We start from the raw sequence: 23,317 nt of genomic DNA, 5'->3' as shown, positions 1-23,317 counted from the left end.
CCTTACCTTCTCCCAGCTCTGAGTTTTCTCCTAAAGAACAAGAGAATGGCCTGTTAATGATGGCTGTCAGCATTAAGGACACCTCTGTTTTTTGTCAGCCAGTGATCCCAGTATGGCCAGGCAGTTCTGAATTTTGTTCCCCCAGTCTGGCAAGCATGTTTTGGTGACTTTTTGGCTCAGAGGTGAAGATGTGGGCTGGGGAGGTGGGTACCAGTGTGATTGTGCCTACCCACAGGGATGTTAGTAAGCCATTTCTTCTTGACTTGTAAGAACTGACATAACACAAGTAAGTCTAGCAGCCCTTGACTTGGACTGAAAAAAAGGCATTACTTTTTCAAGAAACTTGGCCTTGAATTAGCCACTAATTCTTTATCATTATCCATTAATGATTCTAAACGCCAAATAATTTAGCTTAGTGAGTTTATTACTATAGATCCTAAAAAGTGTAATTCTGCTGGGTGCTGGGGATGTCAGTTCTCAGGAAGGGAACAATTCAGGATGAGGTGCATTGTGCAAAGTGAACCTATGGCATAGCAGGGGAGCAATGAGAAGAAATGTGGTCCCACCCCTGCATTCAAGGGGCTGAATAGTTCTCCGGAGGGTGTGTAGCAGCACAGGTAATTTACTGCTGGTAGCCATAAATGGTTTTCTGGAGGAACAAGTAGCTCCTGTGTTGGTTACTGCTCTGAGATGAGTTTGCAGCCAAACTACCAGCTAGGTGAATGGTTTGGAGGATTTTCCTGCTGAAGACCAGCTTGGCTAAGTATGACTGTTGTCTACTGGCCTTTGCAGTGCTGTATGCACCAGTAGGAGGGAGCCTTAGAGCTGACCTGCTGCACTCCTACCTGATGGAACTGCCTTCACGTTCAGGTATTCATACACCCAGAAGAACACTATGTGTAACTGGTGGCAAGAGTGACCTGCAGGGCATGCTTCTGCACTGTGAGTGGTGCCCAGCATTGTCCTCAGCCTCCAGGTAGCACTCTCATCTTTTCAGTCTCAAGTGGGAAAGAAAATCAATAGACCTTGCAGAGGCCCTGACATCTCCTGCTATTAGGAAAGAAGAGACTTTTAAGCAGCCCGAGGAAAGACTAAGAACAAACAGGCTCAATTCTGAAAGCAAAATGGGTGCTGTGACCCAGGAGCATCCTAGACTTAAAAACAGTCCTGGAAATGCTATAGAAGGACCCACATGCGCACGGCTCTTCCACTATATGAAGGAAAGTGATTCTTTGGTATTAGCAAAGATATGAAAATCTGATCTATTATTGGCATACTGACATGGACAACTGAGGAGCCAGCTGTGACGTCAAAACCTGCACTTACTGCTCATCATTTGTGGAGAGTCCCACGCTAAGTCAACCCACAACTAAGGTTGCTCAACCAGACCCGAATCTGGGTTCTTGGAGGATAAAGCATGTTTTATAGCTGCTTCCTTTGTCACAAAGGCACATGTAATTTTAGCATTAGACATCAAACCTTGCTGGCTACTGAGGGAGGGTATAATATGTTCCCACAGTCACTTGTTAAACCAGCAGTGCACATTGGTACAAAAGTAACTATTTGTGCTTGTTTGCTGCCTACAGCAATGGTTTTGCTTCCTTTATATTGTTTTATTTATGCCAAACTTTTCTAGATCCTTGCACAGCTTTTGGGGCTCATCAGGCTAGGCCTGCCCCATCTCCATCTATTCTCAGGTCACATACAAGCTGCACAGACTTGCAGACAAAAGTGCCATTGGTAAGTTGGTTCTTCACACCTCAGCCCAACGGGATGGGTGACAGAGTGGGAAGCAGAGATAAGTGAGTCCTCCCCTGCATTAGTGAGATCATGTTCGCCTCTGTGTGCTCTAAATTTGCCCAAACACCCCAAATTACACTTAAAATTTAATAAAAATTCACAGTTGGTGGAGACCTGAGCTGACTTGGTCACTGCCATCTAGCAGTAGTTACTTTTTAACCTGGTGAAGTGAAGGCTGGAGGGAGACTTATCCCTCTTTGTCTGCTTTTCCTACAGTGGACAAATGAGGAGGGGTTACAGCATGTACAGAAGGTGCCAGATATCTTTTGTAGCACATTTATTTTCTCTTCTTGAGGAATTCACAGATGAAGTAAATGGTGACTTGGCACTCAGAGTCATTCCACTCTCCCGTGCTGAGCATTTCCACACAGTCCTGGCTGCCAGTGGAGTCGTGAGGCTCCCCGTCCTTCCAGTTACTGTAGTTCTGCAGCGGGCTGCTGTCTGCGTACACAAACTGCCCTTCTTTTTCCATGTCGTTCATCCCAATGAAGGCTCGGAAGAGACCGCTCGTGGAAATGTAGTCAGCAAGCAGCGCGTTGGTTGCCTCATCCTTAGGCATGGCAAGTGTTCCTCCTCTGTCCCTGCAGTGCATCAGGGCTTCTCTGTAATTCTTCTCTTCTTTGACGATGTAGTAGAATTTCTCATCTGTCTCCCTGATGCCTGCTATAACTAAAGGCAAAAAAAAAATAAAAATCATTCATGGCATTTCAGCAGCTATCAAAGGTACTTCAAGTTGATGTTTTTTTACACCAGAAATAATGAAAGGGAGAGAAGAAAAGTATTCCCCCCACTGAATTTATGATGAACAATGAGGACATGACCAGAGACTACTAGTAGGAGTGACAAGCACCATGCATGCACTAGGATGAGGGCTCTTCAGTCCTGACTGGCATTTGTCTCCTGTGACACTTTAGAACCAGACGTCCTTAGAGTAAATTTTACCAAATCGAGGCATGCTAAATGGACAAATAGCAGTGTCTAACTCTGAATCACCCGTGTTGCTTTATTGACACCCCTGTCATTGCCATATTGCCATATTGTATGTTATAGATCGTGAAAGAGTGCCGTGGGATAGGAACACAGGGGTATGGATAGCTTCTGGGCCCTTTCCATGCAGAAGAAAGTCAATGTTACTGCTAAAACAATCCATTTTAAATACAGCTTGATATTCACAGCTGCTGTAGCCACCAAGGGGCATTGACTAGGAAGGAAACTGTGGCTGCTCAGCAGCTTTAAAAGGTAAATTTCTTAGGCAACACGTATCCTGTTGAATAAAGCAGTGCCAAGAAGCATTCCTGGCTAACTGGCAGTTGATCTTGCTGTTGGAAATGGCCAGAGCTTTGGCCTGGGGCAAATAACACTTTCCCACACAACTCCAGAGTTACCGCAGGTGCAGTTTAGCAGAGGACCACTCCTGGTATGGCCATTCAGTTTTGTAGGATTTAGTAATATAGATGAGAGCTGTGCCAGTTGGCCATAGAACAGTCTCAGACACATTTTAATTTACAGATATCAACTGAGGCCTAGAAGAGGTTGTGGAGCCTTCTCAAAATCTCTGCCATGCTGGGAAATGCTTTTTCTTCCTTTTAGTAGGGACATTTTTCACTGTTCCGCTGGCAGCACTGCCTGCAAATGTGACTTTTTATAACCCATGGTTTTAGGGTGCTGGTGTCTCCCTTATTACAGGACAATGACACTTGCAGTGAGGGAAGGCATGAGGAGAGTACCATGAATGCAGCCCTCCTGCACAGCAGCAGCAAGATCAAGAGGTTCCTAGTGCCTTTCCTGGCTCTTTGGACCAGGTCTGCACAAACTTTTTTCCTTTCATTGCCTGAGTGGCCACTGAGCCTGAGGATGAGCAGGCTGACAGTGCAGAGGCAGTTAGCAAGCGGTGCCTGGTTCTTTTTGTGATTCTTTCAGTTGTGCTATTGATCATTGCTGTATTGTATTTGCTTTTATTCATCAGCTGCTTGTATCCTTACAGGTGCAAGACTGCCTACTTTCTGTATGTTACGGCATTGCATCACACAGTGAGCTCTCTGTCTTTGCCTGGGTGCTGCCACAGAACAGTGGTAGAAGAATGGCAGTGACAAAAGTTATGAGAGCCAAATAAATCACAGCAAATACACAATATAACAACCCTTACCATTCTTTACAAACTTGATGGATGTGTTAAGCCGAGCAACGTTGATATTCAGTTGTCCAACAACTCTGCGGTATCTTCCACAGTCACAGACCGTGCCTATTGCAATGCAAAGGACAGAGGATTTATCTGTTCAGAAATACTTGTGTGTGTATACGTGTGTGTGTAGGGTCAGCCACAGCCCACCTTCAAACCTTCTGGAGCCTTTTAAACATGGGGATGGAACAGTTTGCCATCTTCCTTCCACCCATATCAGTGTAGGATTTACACATCCCCTGCCCCTCTCATCATCAATTCCATCAGGCTACCGAGAACTGGCTTCAAATGTTGATCACACAATGTCACATCTGAATGCTGAAGGTGTCCTTTGGCACCTCTGTATCCATAAACAGCACTGATTCCCTAGACTTCTGACAGAAACAGCATCACTGTTTTCTCAGTGAAAGAGTATTGTGTGGTGCTGGAAATACCTCGGTGGAAGGACCATGATACTGAACTGCTGCATACAGTTGTGGTACAGCAGAAATAGTTGGTACCAACTCAAATAATCAGTCTGTCAAGCACTGAAGTCTCAGTTATATTTTCTGTTGGTAAACTGAATTCTGGCTTAGTGTACGTTTTGTTTATTCCTCTCTAATTGTCGGGAAGAAAACAATTTGCTGATGGTTTCCCATAAAGAGCCAGACTGATGCTGCCTATGAAATGTCTTATAAATGAACACATCTGAACATTCAAGGTGGGAAAACATTCAAGGTTATTAGGACAGAGAAGAACCTTCTGGGTCATCAAATCCAAATTCTCTTGTAAGCAACACATTTGCTTATTTGATTTGAACACATTTGCACATTTGATCTGACAACAGATTGTGCTCTGTCTACAATCACATATATTTTTGTCTTTGTGATCCGATTAGGAAACTATTAAAGGACTTCATTCCTTTGGTATTCCAAAACTTTATTCTAGTTTCCAGTATAAAAATATTCCTGGCCTGTTTACATATTAGTTTTTATCTTATCAACCATTCTTTATTATTTTAGCTAACTTCTCCCTGTGTTGTGAATGTTTTTATATTCATAGCCATCAGTCATGTCCCTGCCCAATCCTCATTTTGCTAAACATAACTTTTTCAGCCTTTTGCTGTTTGTTTCACCCATTCTCAAGTTTTTCCAGACAAACCAACCCCGAAAACAGAGACCCAGAAAACTCAACCATTCTTCAGAGAAGGATGAACAGCATACCTGCTTTTCCCTTTTTTCCAGACACCCCAATTAAGCCTTTGGCTCCTTTGTCACCTGAATAAAAAGGAAAATACATTTTCAGATCTCAGACAGTACATATGTCAGGGGAGCGTGTTTGAGAACCCTGTTTAATAATACATTAGTGGTGTGCTTCTGATAGGAAGCCCCGATGTACTGTACTGGCAGATGTACCCTACTGGTAGATGTACTGTACTGGCAGATGTGCCAAGTCAAACAAGCCGTGATTAATTCTGGTGAATGAAAATAAGGAGGACTCTTTAATAGCTAACTTACCGATAACACAGGCATCCTGAGTGCTGCTGGTTCCTGGTACTGCTTTAAATATAAACTGCCCAGAGTTTAGATCCCAAGAGGCTGAAAGCACTCAGAAAACCTGAGGGAGGTGAGACCTGGCCTCTCTCATTGCCTTGCAGGACACAGCCCTTTCCTGGGGTCGGTAGCTTCATGTCAGGACGAGGGACCAGATGGGGCTGATGGTCGCTAAGCCACCGAATTCATGTGTGCAGCAGATTATGTTTGCAGGCAGCAATTAGCACCTGCATGAAGTGAGGTCAGTAAGGAACAGTGTGTCATTTCAGTTGTAGTTCGTGGAAACAGGATTTATTTTCCTCCAGCTGCCTTCCCCTTGTACTGTGATTCACAAAAATGATTGTTATAAAATGAAATTGCTTCTCCAAATGCTATGCTAATAAAGGCAGGTGACCAGCATGTTTGTTTTTGTTTTCTTTTTTAAGTAATCTCAGCTGTAATTTGACAGCTGTCAAAACTCTTGGCTGTCCAGATCAAAAGCAGATGGACTATATCCAAAATTAGTGTCAGCTCTTCTTTTAAAAATTAAAACCTCCAGAGGCCAAATAATGTTAATACTTGCTCTACCTTGTTGATAGCCATGTTTTCATATGCTTTTTATTTTATACGGTTGTATTATTGTTATTATTTTTAAACAGAAATCAGGAGCTGGCTGGCATTTTAATTAACATCGCTTGACAGCCTGCACACTAATATACTGAAATTTCAGGGTTGTTTCCTTAAGAACTTGAACGTTTAATGGTCAGTCTAAACAGTGACTTAGTGGCCTTTGCTTCTGCAAATACAAAAAGGAAAAGAGAAAAAAATCCACCTAGAAGGGAGCAATACATTATACAGTCAGGTTGACAGCTTGATTTAAAGGCTGAGAGCATTGGTTTACTTTCAGATAAACAGTTTTTGGATTCTTAAATTCTAGTCTCCTTTGGTGCTTGGAGACATCTTAGGAGATAGCTATCTGCGTCTTCAGTTGTCTAGGTACTTTTGAAAATTAATCCCTCAGGCGAAATTCTTTTGTTCTTCTCTGATAGTGCGGCTGGCTAGGGGCCATCAAGGGTTTATTAAAAAGCATTGGCTTGAGAAGCTCCCAGGAGAGCTTGTTCCACCCACTCACCCGCCTGTCTGGGCTGATGCTTTGGTTTAGAGACCACAGAGTTCCCCTTAGGATAGTGGATCCCTGCTGAGCTTTTGAGGCAGGTCTCCTCGTGGCAGAAGCAATATTTCTTCTTAAGTAGCTCTAAAAGAAAAGCCTGAGACTCTTTCCAGGCCGATAATTTCATGAAATGATTTTCCAAGTAGATTTGGAGTCTGCCTTGATTTGCAAGGAGTGGTTGTCCTGCGTTATGTAAGTGCTCTCTTAAAACTCTAAAAATCCTCCCCTTACCTGGCTGTCCTGGGCATCACTTGGTGACACCTCGCACACTAATGTGGATCACCAGGCGTGGCCTCCTGAGCACCAGCAGAGTATTGACTCAGGCCCTTCAGCATCTAAAGCAGAGGCACTGGTTCGGCTATCTCTTTCCAAGATCTCGGAAGATCTTGCTACTTCCTTCACAAGGGGCAGATTTTCTCCCTTTCTCTTTTATCATCTCAAAGGACTGGTTTCTTGACTCACATAGCAAATTATTTTTAGCCATGTAAGTGATATATTGCACATGGGAAAGAAAACTATTTCAGTTAGCTCTCATCACTGATCTTTATGCACAGTTTTCTCTGGAGACCACTGGTCACAGCAGGTATTTAAAGTACCTCCATACCTGGAACTCACACAAAACACATATCTACCTTGAGGGGAAAAAAAAAAAAAAAAAAAAAAAAAAAGGAAACAAGAAAGTTCCCAGACCAGGACTTACCCTTTCCACCAATAGGACCGATTTTCCCAAGCATTCCCTGGTCACCAACATCCCCCACAGTTCCTTTGTTTCCTGAGAGAAGAAATAGGATGAAAAAGGTATGGATGGTTCCTGTCCTTTCTTCCCCAAGATGCCCTTTACTGCTGCTGTTTTCCCCATGTGTGGCCCATCCAAATGTAAGGCATGGACACAAGTGGGCTCATGTGAGTATACAGGTGAACAGATTACAAGCTTTATGGTTTAACTTTTATTTAGAAAGTTTTATAAATGAAGCTTGCTTGTACCAGCCTGGGCTGCTGAGGTGTTTCTGTGAGCCGCAGGGTTACAGGTAGCTCCTCTCTTCTGTCAGGGAACAGCAAAGTGACTCCAATGCCAGAAACCAGCCTTTAAACAAGGCCCACAGTGGCTCCCTGCAGGCAGCACAGGTTCAGATTGTTGCTGCTGTGGGATACCTGCAAGGCACTGCAAGGCACCTTAGCAAAACTGCCTGTTCAGCTGCTCACAAACATCATATTTTTGTACAGAAAATACAAGCTAAAACTCCTAGTGAGTATTGATTTAACTTCACAGCCAACCTAGGCCACCAGCATGTTGCTTAGGAAGTGTTTCTCTGTTGATTTTTTCTCTACCCCAGACAAAAGCCTTGGGTTCGTTTGGGAGGTGAAGTACTCAGGCTTTACTGGGAATCCTCCATCGAAGCAGGATTGCAAATAGGGAACTACTGGTTGTGCTGTGTGTGTTTTCTCAGTCGTTGGAGCACTGAAATAATGGGTGCATTTTTGACTGATTGATTGTTTAAGTTCTAATTTCTAGAAGTCTCACTTTGCACACTGAAGTTAACATCACTAAGTCACTTCTTAATTGGTTTGTTACCTGGTCTGCTTGAATCTTACCCCATCTTTTTAAGGTAAGAAGCACAAGCATATGAGTTCATTTAAAAATGAAGAAGGTTTTCATTACAACAGTAATAACAGGATGTTTGTAAAGATTCTATAAAGCTAGACACTTTTCTGATTAGACTTAAAATATTAGACCACTGTCAAGGAAGAAAGAACATGGATTGCATTATCATTAAACTTTAATGATACATTAAGCTTTTGAGTTAGGGTATGCAAACAAGGCTGACGCTATCACGTCTGGAGCCTCAGCGTGCTCTGCTGAGCTCGCTGTGAAGGTGTGGGACGTGTTTAATGTGAGTCCTGACACTCCTTTGGCTCCTCGTTCTCAGCCCTGATGCTGCTTGCTCAGAGGGACTTTGTTTCTCAGTTTGGTTTTCTGCAGAATGGGGACAGCTGAGACTGAATTTTGTTGAGCATCCTGATGTATTGCCAGGAAGTAACTCTCAAAATTCAGTTACACCTAAAGGATCATTTCAGTAAGAGAACAGTAATCCTTCTGGTTGTACGTATGATTTAGGTAGTTTTCAGTCTTCTGTACCACACTTATGGTTGTCACTTGGGAGATCAGCAGTAAATGTGCTGATTTATTACATGAAATTTACTTTGGATTTATTGCCAGGTGTAGCTTCAGTATCTATTGGCATGAATTGCACCAAACTCTCAGAGCATTGTTAGGTTCCCTGATTAATATTTGACAGGCATTGTGAAATCCACTGGGGTGAGAGGAATGAAAAGCATTAAACAACACTGATCATATGCACCAGTACAGTTGTGTATGTTGATAGTCATATACCAGTAATAGCCAACAAACCGACATAAATACCTTTAGGTCCTTTTGGTCCAACTTTTCCTTGTTTGCCCACTTCTCCTCTATCTCCTTTTTCACCTTCATCCCCTTCCAGAAACATAAAATAAACCATCATGGGACATTTAACTCAGTGCAGTAAGAACAGGTATACATTCTCAGAAAGTAAAGTTCACTGTCAATTTTTTTCCTACTGATTTCTTTTTATTTCACATTGAGGGCACAGTAGCCATGGGATAAATTTCCAAAGAAAAGCCGATGAATCTGACCGTTAGGAAAAGCTAAAAATTTTACCTTTGGGGGAATCTGTTCCAACATAAGGATTATACACCAACTCTAATTCTTATCCTTTAAATGCTATTAGTTACAAAGCAGATAAATAAGTGAATTGAATTTATTCAATAGATAAATATTGAAAAACCTGAGCACACCAGGGAGAAATGCCAAGGGAGACAATGGAATTTATTAATTGTTCCTAGTGACTCTGAGTTCAAGGTATGCAGATGTTATAGAAACAAGAGGATTATAAATGTGTTGCAATAGATCTTAGCATAGACCTTAGCACTTAGTGTGGCAGAAGTCTTGCCTTCAGTTTTTGACAGGTGGCATGTGTTAACATAACAAATGTCTTCTGCAATTACTCCAATACTTTATTTTGAATTAGTCATTCCCAGAGTATCTGGAGGAAGTAAATTCATTGCATTCATTAGAGTAGTGCAGAGATTTCCCCAAATGAGATCAAGGTCCTATTACACAGGTTACTGCCCATAAGTATAGTAAGAGACAGCCTCTCACTGAGCGGCTTACCATCTGAAAGAGCAAGACAGCGATTAGTAATGGGAAAGAAGTGTTATCTCTTTCCTCAGGAAAGAAGTTGCACAGAATTTCATTTGAGATTATGCAGCAAAACAGAAAACCAGAGGTACAGCAGATTATTTTTTCTATTTATTAATTTTGATCCAAAACCTGAGGAGATCTTTCCACTTTTTTTTTTTTTTTTTTTTTCTATTTTTTACAACTGCTTGGGAGACACCTGCACCCTCCTGCAGCAAAAGACCAGCACTGAATACAGACAGCCTTCCAAAATCCCTTGCCTGTTCCCTACCATTGTCCCATTGTCTGCAAGACAAGAAGAAGGACAGAGAGAAGGACAGAAGAACAGCATTACATGACACGACCGGTAACCCATCTCACCAAGGATGGTGTCTCCAGCCCTGGCAGAAAGTGTTCAGGGTGTGCTGAAGGTGACTGCTCCCCATGAGCAATGGTTGGAGGGCTCACCTGACCCAAGGACCGCATCCAGGCAACTTGTGAGAGCCACTTCTTATTCTACCCTGCATGGATTAGTCTCAAGCCTTTTAAACGCAGTTAGATTTTTGGTTCCTACAATATCCTGTAGCAAAGAGGTCAATGATTTAATGTGCTGGGAAGTAGCTTCCCATGGTTGCTTTCAGATCGACTGTTTCTTTGGGTGTCCTCACTGTTTTGTGAAAAAAGCTACCCACTCATTATTTACCTTCTGCTACTTATAGCCAAGACATAGCATATCATGGAGTGTCTCATGGGGTGATGAGAGATGAGAAATGGGGCACATTAACTGCAACATAAAAATGTAGCAGGGGGTCCTCTGGCATGTGAGTGTGTGCCACAAAATCTGTAGTGCTGGGGCTCCCTTGTGAGGGGAAGACTCACCCCATCAGTCAGGATACTCTTGGGGATGGTCATCAGTGATCCAAACTGAGAATGATAAAGGGCTGAAATTCAGTCTGAGTTGGAGGGAAGAAGCATTTGTTAGAGGGAGAGACAAGCAAAAACCTGACATATGTGCTGGTTCACTCAGGCACTTTGTTTTTAATTCCAGCTGCCTCAGGACAAAATAGGAAAGGAAAAGACTGTAACCAGCCAGAAGTAGAAGTTTTAAACATCTTTTTATTCTCACTGGTTCTTCAAAGTTACTTGATAAGTCAGTATGTATTTCCAAAAGCCAAGCTTCTTAAAATCCTGATAAAGCTTTGGGTCTTAGCCTCAAGCTGATAGAAGGATGCCTGCTTGTACTGGGTACTTGTCTGGGGGTCATCAGACAGCAGAGCCAGAGAATTTGCAGTTTAATTTTGCTGTTGACCTGAGTGCTAACATCATTTATGACTGAGAAATGAAGCAATTGTCCTTTCTAAACCCACCTGTGAAACTCTTCAGAAAACTGTAAGAATCACTTCGCAGTAGGGCAGAAATTCAGAAAAGATTCCCAGAGGTTGGCAAAGAGCTTGTAAAATGAAATTCAAGGAAAAGGTTAAGAGCTGATGTGTTCACGGTCTGCAAACCCATGCAGGAGAGGAAATGTGTGATAACAGAAAGGAATCAGGGTGCGATTAAAAGTCTGGAAAAGCTGTATGAGTTCTGACTAGAAATGTAGCATGGGGTTATTTAACAAATGGGCCACGCTGTCCAGCAGGGAAGGGAGACTTAGGAGCCTCTTCACTTCCAGCCTTTACCTGTGCAATGAATTTCCATGTGCAAGAGAAGCTGTAATGCTGGGTTTGGTGTAGAAACAGCTGAGGGAGTTGCTTTGGGCTGTGTCATGCAGGAGAGCAGATGAGATTCCTGCTGACCTCCCTACGCAGGGGACTACCTGTCACCCTCACCACCCAGTCACCTTCTCTGCGTCTTGTGGACCGCTCTGTTGGGTTAAGGCTCTAGCGAGGCTGCTGTTCTCAAAGCATTGCTTAGGCACTTAATCTTAGAAATAGAACCCTGGAAAGAAAGTCAATAGACCAGCAGAGAAGCTGTGATTACTCCCCAGAGGTATTTTCTTCCAATCTCAGTTACAACATTTAGAGCCACTAAAAGATGCAGTGGGTTTTTCTGAGACTTTGGACAGGTGGGGCTGCCAGAGATGAAGCTAGTGTATGGGGCATTAGACTCATGGCTCAGAGCCGACAGGTGAAAAAAATAAAAGGTATGGGAAAGTTTGTTCTGGAGATTTTGAGGAATTAGGAGGTGTCTCAACTTTTATTGCTAACATCTCCTGTATAGTCCCAGTTAATGCTCAAACCATCTAAAAACCTAAAGGACAGGGAAGGAAGATCTATCACCTGTTTCATCTTGGCATAAAGCAGCCTACCATTTCCTGCCTTAGTTCCATTACCTGGGAAAATGAAAATAATGCTAATTTGCCTATCTGCAAGAGAAGAAGGGAAATCCTGCTTTTCTCCCAGTATCACATCTGAGAATGGATAGGCAAAGCAAGGGTAGAAGCCAACAGCAGTAATTAGTTGTACCCTTTCATTGTTAATATAATACTGGATTGATCCCAGTGCTTGGAAAAATGGTGTTATAATTATAAATCCATTGTGCCTGCCTTTAGCTGTTGCGTGCAGTGATCATAAATTTTGGCAAGCAATGTGAACTCTTGAGTTATGCTCCCCCCTCGTGGTGTTACCGTGATTTGCAACGAGGTAGGAGGGAGTGTGAAAGGTTGTTTTGGACAGGAGATGAGTTGGCTTTCTGTCTAATTTATAATAAACATCTCTCCTTTTCTTCTGGGACCTCATATAGATGGGGCATCCCCCTGTACCAGCCACTTCTTTCGTAGTCTGACAGAAAGGGAAATCTAACTTCTGGTTGTGCTCTGGAGTGAGTTTTTGAATTTTTGTACCACTGTGCTTTATACTACATGAATTGTCTTACAGAAATAAATAAAATCTGATCGTGACCTCATATGCCTGATATGGTTGTGGATGAAGCACTGGAAGCCAGTAGCTGAAGCATAGCCATTTCTCTACCTGTTCATATTCCTGCAAGCTGATTCACTTCTTCTGTGTGACAGATTTAAATTATTAGAATATTTAAGTTAATACATGAAACAATAAGTTGCTAGACTCTTCCAGCTTGGGACTGTGCAAGACAGAACAAAAGAGGAAATGATAAGCAGTAAATGGCTTCTGCAGCCATTAGAAAACTGTAACTGTAATTGAGCGAGAGAAAGCCCAGTCCTTTCTTCTCCTATAAACAAGCTCAGGGAAATGCTGAAGGTCTAATAATCAGCAGGATTTTTAGGCAGTTGAAAGGATCTCTGCCTCTTTAGAAGTTTCACTGAACAATGCAATGTTGAGAGGTTACATTTGGTAAGAATGCAATTAGCAAGAATTTACTGACCTTCGGGTGATTTATATTTCCTTCCTCAGCCTTTTGTTGGCAGTTTATCTGGTTTGTATTCATGAGCGGAGGAAGTTTTCAGGTTAAATTGTTCACATATGTTTAGTGGCTCCCCAAGCCTCGCGATCAGGGGCTGACCCCGGATCTTGGAGAATCAGGCTGTAATCCCCAGGGATTGCAGAGGCCACGCTTATCTGGAGATGCAGCCCTAATCTGGGCGAGAGCAAATCTGCAGGCTGTGTGGGGTCTAAAGCTGGGAGGGGTCTCCTAACAGGGTTTGGGCATGTTTTTCTCCAGGAACACTTAGTAACCAGCCTCTTCACTCACAGCTCTGCTGAGACACCCTGGCTCCACGCAGGGTTTTACTGAGACATGTCTCCAGGTGTTCTGACAAGCTGTGGCCTCAGGTCAGCTGCAATTCCTGTCTCCTGACCAAAAATACTCCATAAATGTTAATGTTTCTTAAGCCTCTCCTTTACAGTGAATCAATTAAATGCTTCCTCTGAAGAAAAAGAAGGACAAAGCCTATTCTCAGTAGAGCCCTCCCAACAGTCCCAGGTTCAGCTCCCTGAGCCTGCAGGCTCAGCATGCTTCACAGCCCCGGGTACCTTCCTCCACGATCCCTGGGCATGCCCCCCATTTCAGCTGATAGAAGCTCTGCCTTTGGTGGGCTAAAGCACAGTTCTCCTCCTACATCAGATAGTCTGAACAGAAAAAAGGACACACCATGTACTGCAGCCTACTGATGAGCCTTTGCAGCACTTGGACGGGTACTCTCTCTGTTGAGAGGTTTGGTCACCAGAGGGAGTCGCAGACTCCAAGAAACAAATAAATAAATAAATAACCAACACCAAAACAGTTTGTCTTTCCATTGTACAAGCATGTCACAGTTACGTCAATGGAAAGACTGAAGATTTCCTCTAATTTCACTTTCGTTGTCTTTTAGACACTTAGCAAATTTCCCGTAGCTGAGGGGGTTCTTGTTTCCAAGCTGCATGCGATTAGTGAGGACATGATTTCTTGTCCTGCCCTGGAGTAAAATGATATAATCTGGCTGGAATCGATCTGACGTGATGTGCCCTTCCCTGTCTTTCCTCCTCCTGTCTGACCTCAGCACTGACTTGTGTATTCTGTCCCAGTTTGGGTGATTTTGAGCACTCTTCTGACCCTGTGTTTAATGAATTATTGGAATGAAGAGGGAAATACCAATAAGGCAAATAAAAGTGCACATTTTTAATAAGCTGGAGGACTCTGATGAATATACAGCTGAGCCAGCGCAAGGTGAAGGTAGGACCATGAAGTCTGAATGGTGGAAGAAAAAGATATTGGGCCTCCCCTTTTGGAGAAAAAACCCGACAGATCAGTTCAGCTGTAGTGTGTAACTTCGCCCATAGCCACTCTTCCAAGTGCCTTACAGGGAACATGCAAGGCTCCACAGGTTGCATTATGAGAATAGAAGTGTTTTGCTCACAATTTCTTGGGTACTCTTTTCTTTACCCAGCTCCAAGTTAGACAGCAGGGCCCCAGTCACCTTCCCTGGTGAAATGGAAAGAATCTTCAGGAATAAATTGGATTGTCTGCTCACTTTTCTGCTTTCCACTTATAAGGAAATATTGACTTCACTAGAAATACCCACTTCTACTGCATTGCACGAGCCACACTCAGACCCTCACTCGGTTCTGTGAAGCTCCACTTATCTGGATTACTTGGAAGTGTGGGCCTCTGTGCACGGATGGGACGTATATTGAGTCTTTAATAACACAGAAATAATTTAAATTGTTTCTGATTCATCTTTCACTTGATCTGTCCCAATTTAAGCTTCTCCACCTGATCCTCTGCCATTATGATCAGATCTCAAAGACCCATGGGTTACGGTGGTTTGGGTGAGGAATCAAACCAACATGAGTAAGAAATACAGACCTGATATCTTCTGAATTTGTATTTAAGTGCCCACATATATGCTTTATAACTCAGGCTGATAAACATCAGAAACTTAACATGTGCTAAAATACATAAAGGCTAAAATTCATGACAAAATAGAATTATGTGTTAATTATAAAGGGCTCTTCAGATCAAATGTGAGGTGCTAAGAGGGAAGCTTAGTTGTAGGTTTGAACAGTCTATAGGATGTGGTAAGGCACTTTATATTTTCGGAAGAAAATGTGGATAGCAGCATATCTGGTTTCTGAGAGAGTTTTAGATTTTCCAGGAGTGGAATTGCGTAAGCGCAATTAAAGCTGAGAGATGGACAGCTATACTGGAGACCACAGTAAATGCTATTTTGAGGAGCCAGCCAAAGTCATAGAGTTTATAAACATCATTTGTCAGCAATAATAGTAAGGAAATGCTTTCCATCTGAATTGCTATGGGAAACTCCCAATACTCTTCAGATTTCATCTCATTCCAGTTTCTCAACCTGGGCCTGATTCAAGGCCTTTGAAGTTCCTGTGTCTGGATTTCAAAGGAAGTGATCTGGGACCTGATAGCAAGATAGCAAGACAGCAAAATCTGGAGTCAATGCTCAGACACTCCCCCAAATTCACGTGAAATCAGCTCGAGCCTTGCTCTGCACTTCTGCAATGCTAGCCTTATTCTTCTCCCCCTGCTCAAGCTTTTGTTAGGAGTTTAGTAGTCAAAGTTTTGGGCTCTCAGTTTATTTCTGCCCTCATGTTGTTGCTTATTGATTTACTCAGGCTGGAGCATGGATTGACAGCTGGTGCTTTTCCTCTCACAGTGTTTGCTGCTGCCTTCCCATAGTTTCTGGTTCCTCTCTCGGGATCAGCATCCCCCAGCCTATTTCCAGGCCTGGAAGGGTTGAAAGTAAGCAATGGGGCCATAACTAATGTTTCTAGTCAAAGCACTTGGCTACCCTGGGAAATTCATTGCATTATTTATGCTAGATCTGGTTCTGTTTGTACCCAAGAAGTTAATGGAGTACAGAATTTGGATTTTACTGTCCTAGTTAGCCAGCTGTGGATAAGCATTACCTAAACTAAATTTTCAGAAGTACTTCACCAAATCAGCCCAGCTAAATCCAATTTCTTCTTAAATGTCTCATGTCAAACACCAAAAATCACTAGTTACAAATGCTGGACACATATATGGGTCCAAAGCATGAATTTGCTTCTTTTTCAGTATTTCAATACGGGTCACAGAAAATGCTTCTCAGATTTCTATTTTTAACTTCTATACAAGACAATTTGCCATGTACCTAAAAAGCTTTCTCAAGGAGCCAGGACAAGACAGCCATTGCACCAGGGTTCATTAAAAAATTCCCCTCTTTTTGAGAAGTGACCTGAGCACTGCGTAGAAAGGGAAACTGGGAGAGGAGGGCCAGCTTTTGCTTTTCTCTTTTACATTTGTGAAAATTTGCAAAATTTCTTTGCATAATTCTTTAAAAATAGACCTCAACCTTCATTTTCTTGCATCAGGAATGGAAAAGCAGCAGATAGATGGAGGGGACTGCAGAGAGCCTGGTTTGGATCACAAATAACCACCAGGGGTCAGGCTGAAACCCCTATTCATTTCTAAATGCTGAACAGTTTAACTCGGGCAGACTTTCATCATAGCAACTGAAAGTGCAAAAGACTTACAGGATGTCTGCTGTCTTTTTCCTGTTCCTATGAGATTGTGTCCTTCCAGAGTATTTTCTAGCTCTTCGTGTTCTGTGGTTCTGCTGACACACTTTGGGAGACTGCTGGGTCTGTCACAACTGGTTCGAAGACTTCCCTGATGATCAGCCTGGAATTACCCTTTCTTTTCATCCCATCACTTCTATCATACCTCTCTTGTGACCTCTCAGGTCAGAGCATAAACAAGGCTATATTTTTGAAGGGGAAGAGCTTGGCTTACACAAATTATCTGGAAAAGTTACGAGTAGTTGGTACAAGCAATGACACCAATGACTCTGAACAGGTGATCTTTGGAGTGAACATGCAGGAAGGTCAAGTGCTTGCTCCTGTATTAACTATGAGTGCCTAAATGATGAAGTGAGTACTGCAGCCTTCAACAGTGCAGGAACGTAAGGGTTCATCCTCTCTCTTCCCTTAGCCTCCTCTCCGTGGTGCCGTGTGATGGGAAGAGCAGCATTGCTGCTGTGTAGTACCAAGGCCGATCCCACTTGCGGCCCACAGAGTGGATCTATCCCACAAGGAAGTTTGTGCCACCACAGCTTTGCAAAACTATTTAATATCTTTGAATTCCTTGCACATCTCGGTGCTTGGTCCCGTAAGATCCTCAATGTATCCCATTAATGTCTGGATGGAGGGATGAAGTTGCCACAACAGGAATCTGGCTTGTGGTGGTGGGAAGATACTGTGGGAGCCCAGCACCTCTGACCTCTGACTTGTGACACCACCATAGCTGTGACACCACCGAGCAAATGGGAGGTGAGGGGGAGGAACTTGTGCAGAGTGGGTCAAAACCTGTATCTGGGAGAATGTTTGACAAAAGGGCACAACAAATGTAGCACAGAAAATAAACCTTACAGCAATGGAAGTCTGAGCCTTGTCCATTGTCAGGGTTAAAGTCTGGGCAGCAAAGTGTTGCCTGTAGCTGTTGTGTGGTCCTAGGCTGGGGACCGTGTGCTCTGAGTCTTTAGACAAAAGATGGATAGAGGAAAACTGGCAGCAGGACAGACTGGCTTCTGCCATATTAGGCCAGCAAACTTCATCACTAACTGCAAGAGATGCCTGAGGAGTAGCAGAGTAGTTCACACACCCAGCCAGCTCTGTCTTTAGTTGCCCAGCTCTTCAGCTTATAACTGCCCTGGATGAGCTCAGATCTGGTAGGACCTGAAATCAGGCTATAGGATCGTATCATGTAAACTGCAAAACGTATTTGATGACCTGCAATGGATTTGAGCCAGTAACTTGGAGCTCATTTACACTCCTTTTACCAATCATGGATCTTGGCTATGGTAATCTAATTTTACAGTAGTAGTGAGGACCCTGCCAACACGTTTGGCTCCTCCATTGCAGCACCAGCCAGGGGGCAGTAGGACTGGAAATGGATATATACTGACTTTCTCAGTACCGCACTTGCAAAGAATCATGATATCTAACCTTTAAGTGCTCCCTGTCCCAGCTAGACCACAGAAACCACCTGGAGTCCCAACTACTCTCACGTTGTCACAAGACCACCTCATTAGCCTCATGACTTGTTAAACACAATTCTGTCAAACTTTGTTCTCCAGCCTGCCATTATTCATGTACTAACTAAACAAACTCCCACTAGCTCCCCTGGGAATCATTACATCTCTCTACATTTATGCTGCGGCAGCAAAAGTTTAAGCTTGGTTTGTAATCATAAAGAAATTAATTTGCTGATTAAAAATGGTCCTTTAAGCAACATGCATTTGAATAATCCATCATAAAAACAAATGAGTCTGGAGCAATGCTTTAGACTTGATAATCTTTTTTCTGCTTAAAATTTAAATCAGTTGCAATTTTTTTTCCTCTCAATCCGTAGCCTATAGAAAAATACAATGAATTACTAAAAAGAAAGCAATAGTTCGAACTTCAGTAGCCATGGTGTGGAATATAGATTTTAGGTCTCTCATTGCAAGATAGATTTGTATGTCACGGTCCTAATTTTTGGCTGAGGTACCCTCTGGGCAATTCCATTGACATTAGTTATGTTACCCAAAAAGTAAGTTAATGCAGAAAATTTGGTTTCAGATATTTGCAAAGAATTTTGAAGACAAAAGAACTGCACATGCCAGAGCTGATCTAATTCTTGTTGAGGTCTGCAGTGAAGGTGCTGTTTAATTCAACAGGAGCTTCTGTATCAGGTCTGATGAATGCAGCAGAGCTCTGTTTACAGGTAAGCATTTGGCAATGATGTCAATACAATCATTTTAAACATTGCATTTCTCTCTCTACCTATATGCAAAGTGAACCATCAACAGTTCAAAATAGGTGCTTACTTTCAGACTAAGTTCCTCAATTTATGGCTGCTACCTGTACCGGCTATGTGATGAATGCAAGAAGTAAGAGAAGATTTATGTGGCTGCAGAAAGGTGCAAAAGGACAACTTTAATTTATATGAGAATATGCAAGACAATTCCTGAAACTAAAGAAAAGCAAATTCAAATCTCCTTGCTTCATCACTTTCCCCCACTACAGTTTCACTTTTCTAGACATTTGTACAGTCTGCAGTAATTTAGATCTTTCATCCCCAGCCTGTGCCACAAGCGTTTCACATCTATTTTAAAAAAATCAGCCTTTATCAGTACTGATCTCAGCATTAGTAACCTCATATTCCTCACCTTTTGGTCCAGGTAAAATTGTGTGTGTCGAGCAGATATCTGTTGTAGGTCGATTGTCAACATCAAAACCAAAAATCTGAACTTGGAAGATGAAAAGCACTACTAGGGTCCCGCATTTCCTTAGCTGTTGTTCTTTCTTGCAGCTCATCCTTGTAGCTTCTCAGGAAATGCCTTTCGTTGTTACAGTCTTAACAAATGCAGCTGATTCAAAAATAAATGCTCCGCTAACTGAAGCAGTGCAAAGATTGGGAGCTACATGCACGAACAGCTAAATAAAGTGAAGAAAGGAGTTTGACGATGCTGTAGTTATTTCTGTCCTGCACATTATCCAGGATATTTATTTAACACTGACAGCTGTTTATTCCAATTTATCTCTTATCTGTGAGATGTTTAGCTGCTTTTGCCATGGAAAATTTCTTCAATATATGGGGATAATCTCTTTTGTCATTTTTTTTTTTTTTCCTTTCCCTGCTGATTCTTCATGCCCAGCTTTTCACTTACTCAAGAGACAAAAGACTGTGGTATTGTATCCAAGTGAGTACTAATTAGTTATAGGATACTTGTGGCTGGTTCTGTTCTGGAAGAGTAACTCAGACTCCTTGTAATGTGTAGAGACTACCACAAGAGCTTTTCTCCAAGGAGACCTTTTGTGACAAGGGACTAGCTGCCAGTCTGCTGTGGGTGGAAGTCACTGGTGTGATTTCCTTTTGGATGCCATCTACCAAAAGCCCCCATAGTGGAGGACGAAAAGCTGATTTTACCAATGGTTGCTTGAGCCAGAAACCCACAAATGATGGTTTTGTGCTTACAGATTTTTCCACAATGGTTACTCCATGCCCAAATTATTTTAGTAGGCACAGCACAGAAGGACAAACTTCAGGATTAAAGCCGAAGTAGCACGAGGTTAAATGACTGCAGAACATCCTTTCATACCATCTTTTTCCTCTACTTTCTAGCAGGCAGAGACGATATATCAGGACAGTGATACAGCACAGGCCCCAAGGTAGCATGCAGCACCGCTATACATCCTCTTGGAAGGAACAGTGACAGCTATCCATCCATATGCTTTTTCCATTCCTAGAAAAACCTTTGGCTTTCTCTTATGGAGAACACAGTAACCAGGGACGGCAGATTATTCTAGGAAGCCTGGCAGTAAAGAGAGGGGAGATGGGTATTTATAATCTTTCCAGGAATTTCGCTAACTTCTGGCTTCTTACACAACAAAGGAGACAGCTACTCAAAAAGCTGAGCAACTCTGTTGAACTGCCTATTGAGTGAGGGCACATTTGCTTTCTATTTTCAAAAAATATGTTTCCTATAATAATAGCTTTTGAGGTGCTCTCCTTGTTATTTAAGAGTATCAGTTCCTTAGCATCACAATGTTTTAGTCTTCCAGTAGACAGAAAAAGTAGCAGCAGGGATGTAAAAGTGGATGCCTTTTCTTAAAGGTATTGCAGAAAGGCTTTGATTTCAAGCTTTCATATGGGATAAACTGTTGGCCAAAGCCCCAAGAGGGGTCAGGAGACTCCTCTCCCTCTTTCTTTCTAGCCTGGTCACAGACTGCCCCATTTTTCAAAACACTGTTCTTTTTTGTTAAACTGTATGCAGTACTTTTCAGAAATAAACAGTGGTCTCAGTGCTAAAGAATGTTATCTAACTAACACCTTCAAATGTGGCCTTGATAACAGATACACCACAGCTAGAGGGGGAGGAAAGCGAAAGCTGGGATTAGAGATGGATACAGTTGTACCAGGAATAAACTTGTTCCTCTGTGATTTGCGTTGGGCACTGTGCCTCCGACTTGTACACTGTAAATCTGTTTTATTTATCTTTTTCTTCTCTTCACTTTCCATTTTGTGAGCAGAAGGTCAATGTAAGAGCAAGAATAGAGAGCGTAGGAGTGGGAAGTTAGTGTACTTAGCTTTGGAGGAGGCATTTGGGGAAATGTTGCCAAAGTGACGTGAATGATGCTATCTGCTCCAATATACTCAGAGACTTGCAGTGAATTCTTTGTTATTTATCAGTGATAAAAGGGGGTAAGTGTAAGTGAGACAGGAATCCATTTGTTTAACCAGTTAAGTTACTGACTGGGACAAAGCAGACAATGTTTTTGAATACTGCTATTACGATCATTTTCAAATGTTCTCATTCCACATTAGAAATGAAATCAAAACCCTACAATTTTTTTCCTCCAATAAAAGTCACAAAACCCCTAAACACACAGTGAGAAACAGAGCTTAATATATCCAAGAGCTTGGTAATGACGCCACTTACTTAAAATGTAAGAGATCCAGATTCAAATGCTTTCTCTGCCTAACTCAAACCAGCGTTTGCAATGCAGCCTTAAGGTTATCTTGTTATTACAGGGCTTTTTGTTAATCAGTTACGTCTTCTTGTATGTTCGACCAGAAATCCCATCCTGGGGCTAGAAAATCTTCCTTAACAGGAAATCCATCACAACAGAAATAGTAGAACAAAAATTTTGGGTTTTGGTGAATCAGTATTTATCAAACCAGGTTCATTGAAAAATCCTCAAGCAACTTCACTGCTGATGGAGATTTAATGAGGCACATTGCCTATTGTGCATGTTAATTCTTATTGAATCGGGCTTAGAGAAATGTCTGTAGGCAAGGGAGAAAAACAAGCTAAGCAGTGTTGTCCAGACATAAAAGACATAAAACAAACATTTCCTAAGGCGTGAATGTTCTACAAGGAAACCACCAGAAGGCAAAAAAGGAAAATCCTGAAATATTCTGTTGCTTTGAGCTGAGCAGTAGTCAGGTAACCTTCCTGTAGTATTAATCCTACTCAGAGCCCAGGCACTTCCTTGGTCATTGGTATTACCTTCACTTGGTTATGCACACGTTAGTAGTTAAATGACAAGGAGTAAGTCATAAATGATAAGGAGTACAGACAACATCCTAAAATGGTGCTCATCAGAAGGTGGCCAGTTCTACAGCCAATTTAAATTATTCATAGATTCCCAGACTCTGTGGGTGAACTCCAGGTTAACACATCCTGTCCATTACCATGGACTGATTCAGACAGTGATGCTGAGAATCTCCTGGCATCCTTTCTAAACCAAATTTAGTATTACGGAGAACTTTTGTTTCCTGTACCTCACTATACGGAATAAACCTGGGGGCATCTGAAGTAAAAGAAAAAGAAAGAAGGGAAAGCATTTCTTTGCTTTGGGTTCCTACACGGCTTTCTATTCTCATGGTATAACAGATCACGACAATTTGGAGTGTATCAGGATGTCATAATGGATACATCAATCATCATGGCAAAGCTTAGAGAGAATGGAAGAGGGAAAGTGGTACTGTGTGGTTTGCCAAGTGGAGGCAGGAAAGTAAACCTAAGGGTGTTTTGTAAAATGTCATTTTTGGTTTTGACACCATGCACTGTCTGCTCAAGCCTGTAAACACAAGGCTCCACCAGTGTTATTTCTCTGAGTAAGATATAAGCAATGACTAGACCTTAATATGCCCCAAATAGCTGCCAAAAAAAGAACTGAACAAGGACAAACAATCTCCAAAATCTCCTTGTTTCTACATTCAGTAAACAGCATTCATAGGACTCTAATGATATTAGGATTTTTTTTCTTAAATACTTAAGGGGCAGCCCAGCAGTGTAGGAATAGATGTTCCCCTCTCAGCTGTGATCTCCTTGGCTTCCCTACAGAGTTTGACTCTGTTGAGTTTGGTACCTTGAGAGATGATCTTGAATGTTCCCGGGTCTGACTCGGGGATGGCAGATATGGAGTAACTTAGGTCAGCTTTAGAGCTGACAACCCCTTTTGGGGTTATTCCTACCTCTCCTTTCACCC

At 42.3% G+C, this 23,317-nt stretch overlaps 1 protein-coding gene across 2 annotated transcripts; it reads right to left on the bottom strand.

Moving 5' to 3' along the window:
* Positions 1–2,044: 2,044 nt before the first annotated feature.
* On the bottom strand, positions 2,045–19,982 carry COLEC10 (collectin subfamily member 10). Of its 2 annotated transcripts, none has more exons than XM_068672550.1 (6): positions 19,489–19,982; positions 9,084–9,155; positions 7,362–7,433; positions 5,182–5,235; positions 3,947–4,072; positions 2,045–2,469 (listed from the first exon to the last, which is right to left on the bottom strand). In XM_068672550.1, exons 1-6 carry the CDS (start codon positions 19,634–19,636, stop codon positions 2,078–2,080), a joined length of 864 nt encoding a protein of 287 aa, XP_068528651.1. In that variant the 5' UTR covers positions 19,637–19,982; the 3' UTR covers positions 2,045–2,077. The 2 variants fall into 2 exon arrangements, with proteins under 2 accessions (XP_068528651.1, XP_068528652.1); XM_068672551.1 differs by having other exon boundaries at positions 3,947–4,042; positions 19,489–19,936.
* Between the last annotated feature and the right edge of the window lie 3,335 nt (positions 19,983–23,317).

Source organism: Anas acuta, chromosome 2, assembly GCF_963932015.1.
Source record: "Anas acuta chromosome 2, bAnaAcu1.1, whole genome shotgun sequence".
NCBI classification, from domain to species: domain Eukaryota; kingdom Metazoa; phylum Chordata; class Aves; order Anseriformes; family Anatidae; genus Anas; species Anas acuta.
This window is presented reverse-complemented; position numbering and strand designations above follow the sequence as displayed.

Bases quoted from the DNA above. Each gene is read 5' to 3' on its own strand.
- COLEC10 (XM_068672550.1), bottom strand. From the start codon at position 19,636: ATGAGCTGCAAGAAAGAACAACAGCTAAGGAAATGCGGGACCCTAGTA. The intron at 7,434-9,083 runs GTATTTATGTCG...TTCTTCTCTCAG, and splicing joins TGGACCAAAAGGACCTAAAG to GAAACAAAGGAACTGTGGGG. The intron at 4,073-5,181 runs GTATGCTGTTCA...ATTTCTGAACAG, and splicing joins TGGAAAAAAGGGAAAAGCAG to ATAAATCCTCTGTCCTTTGC.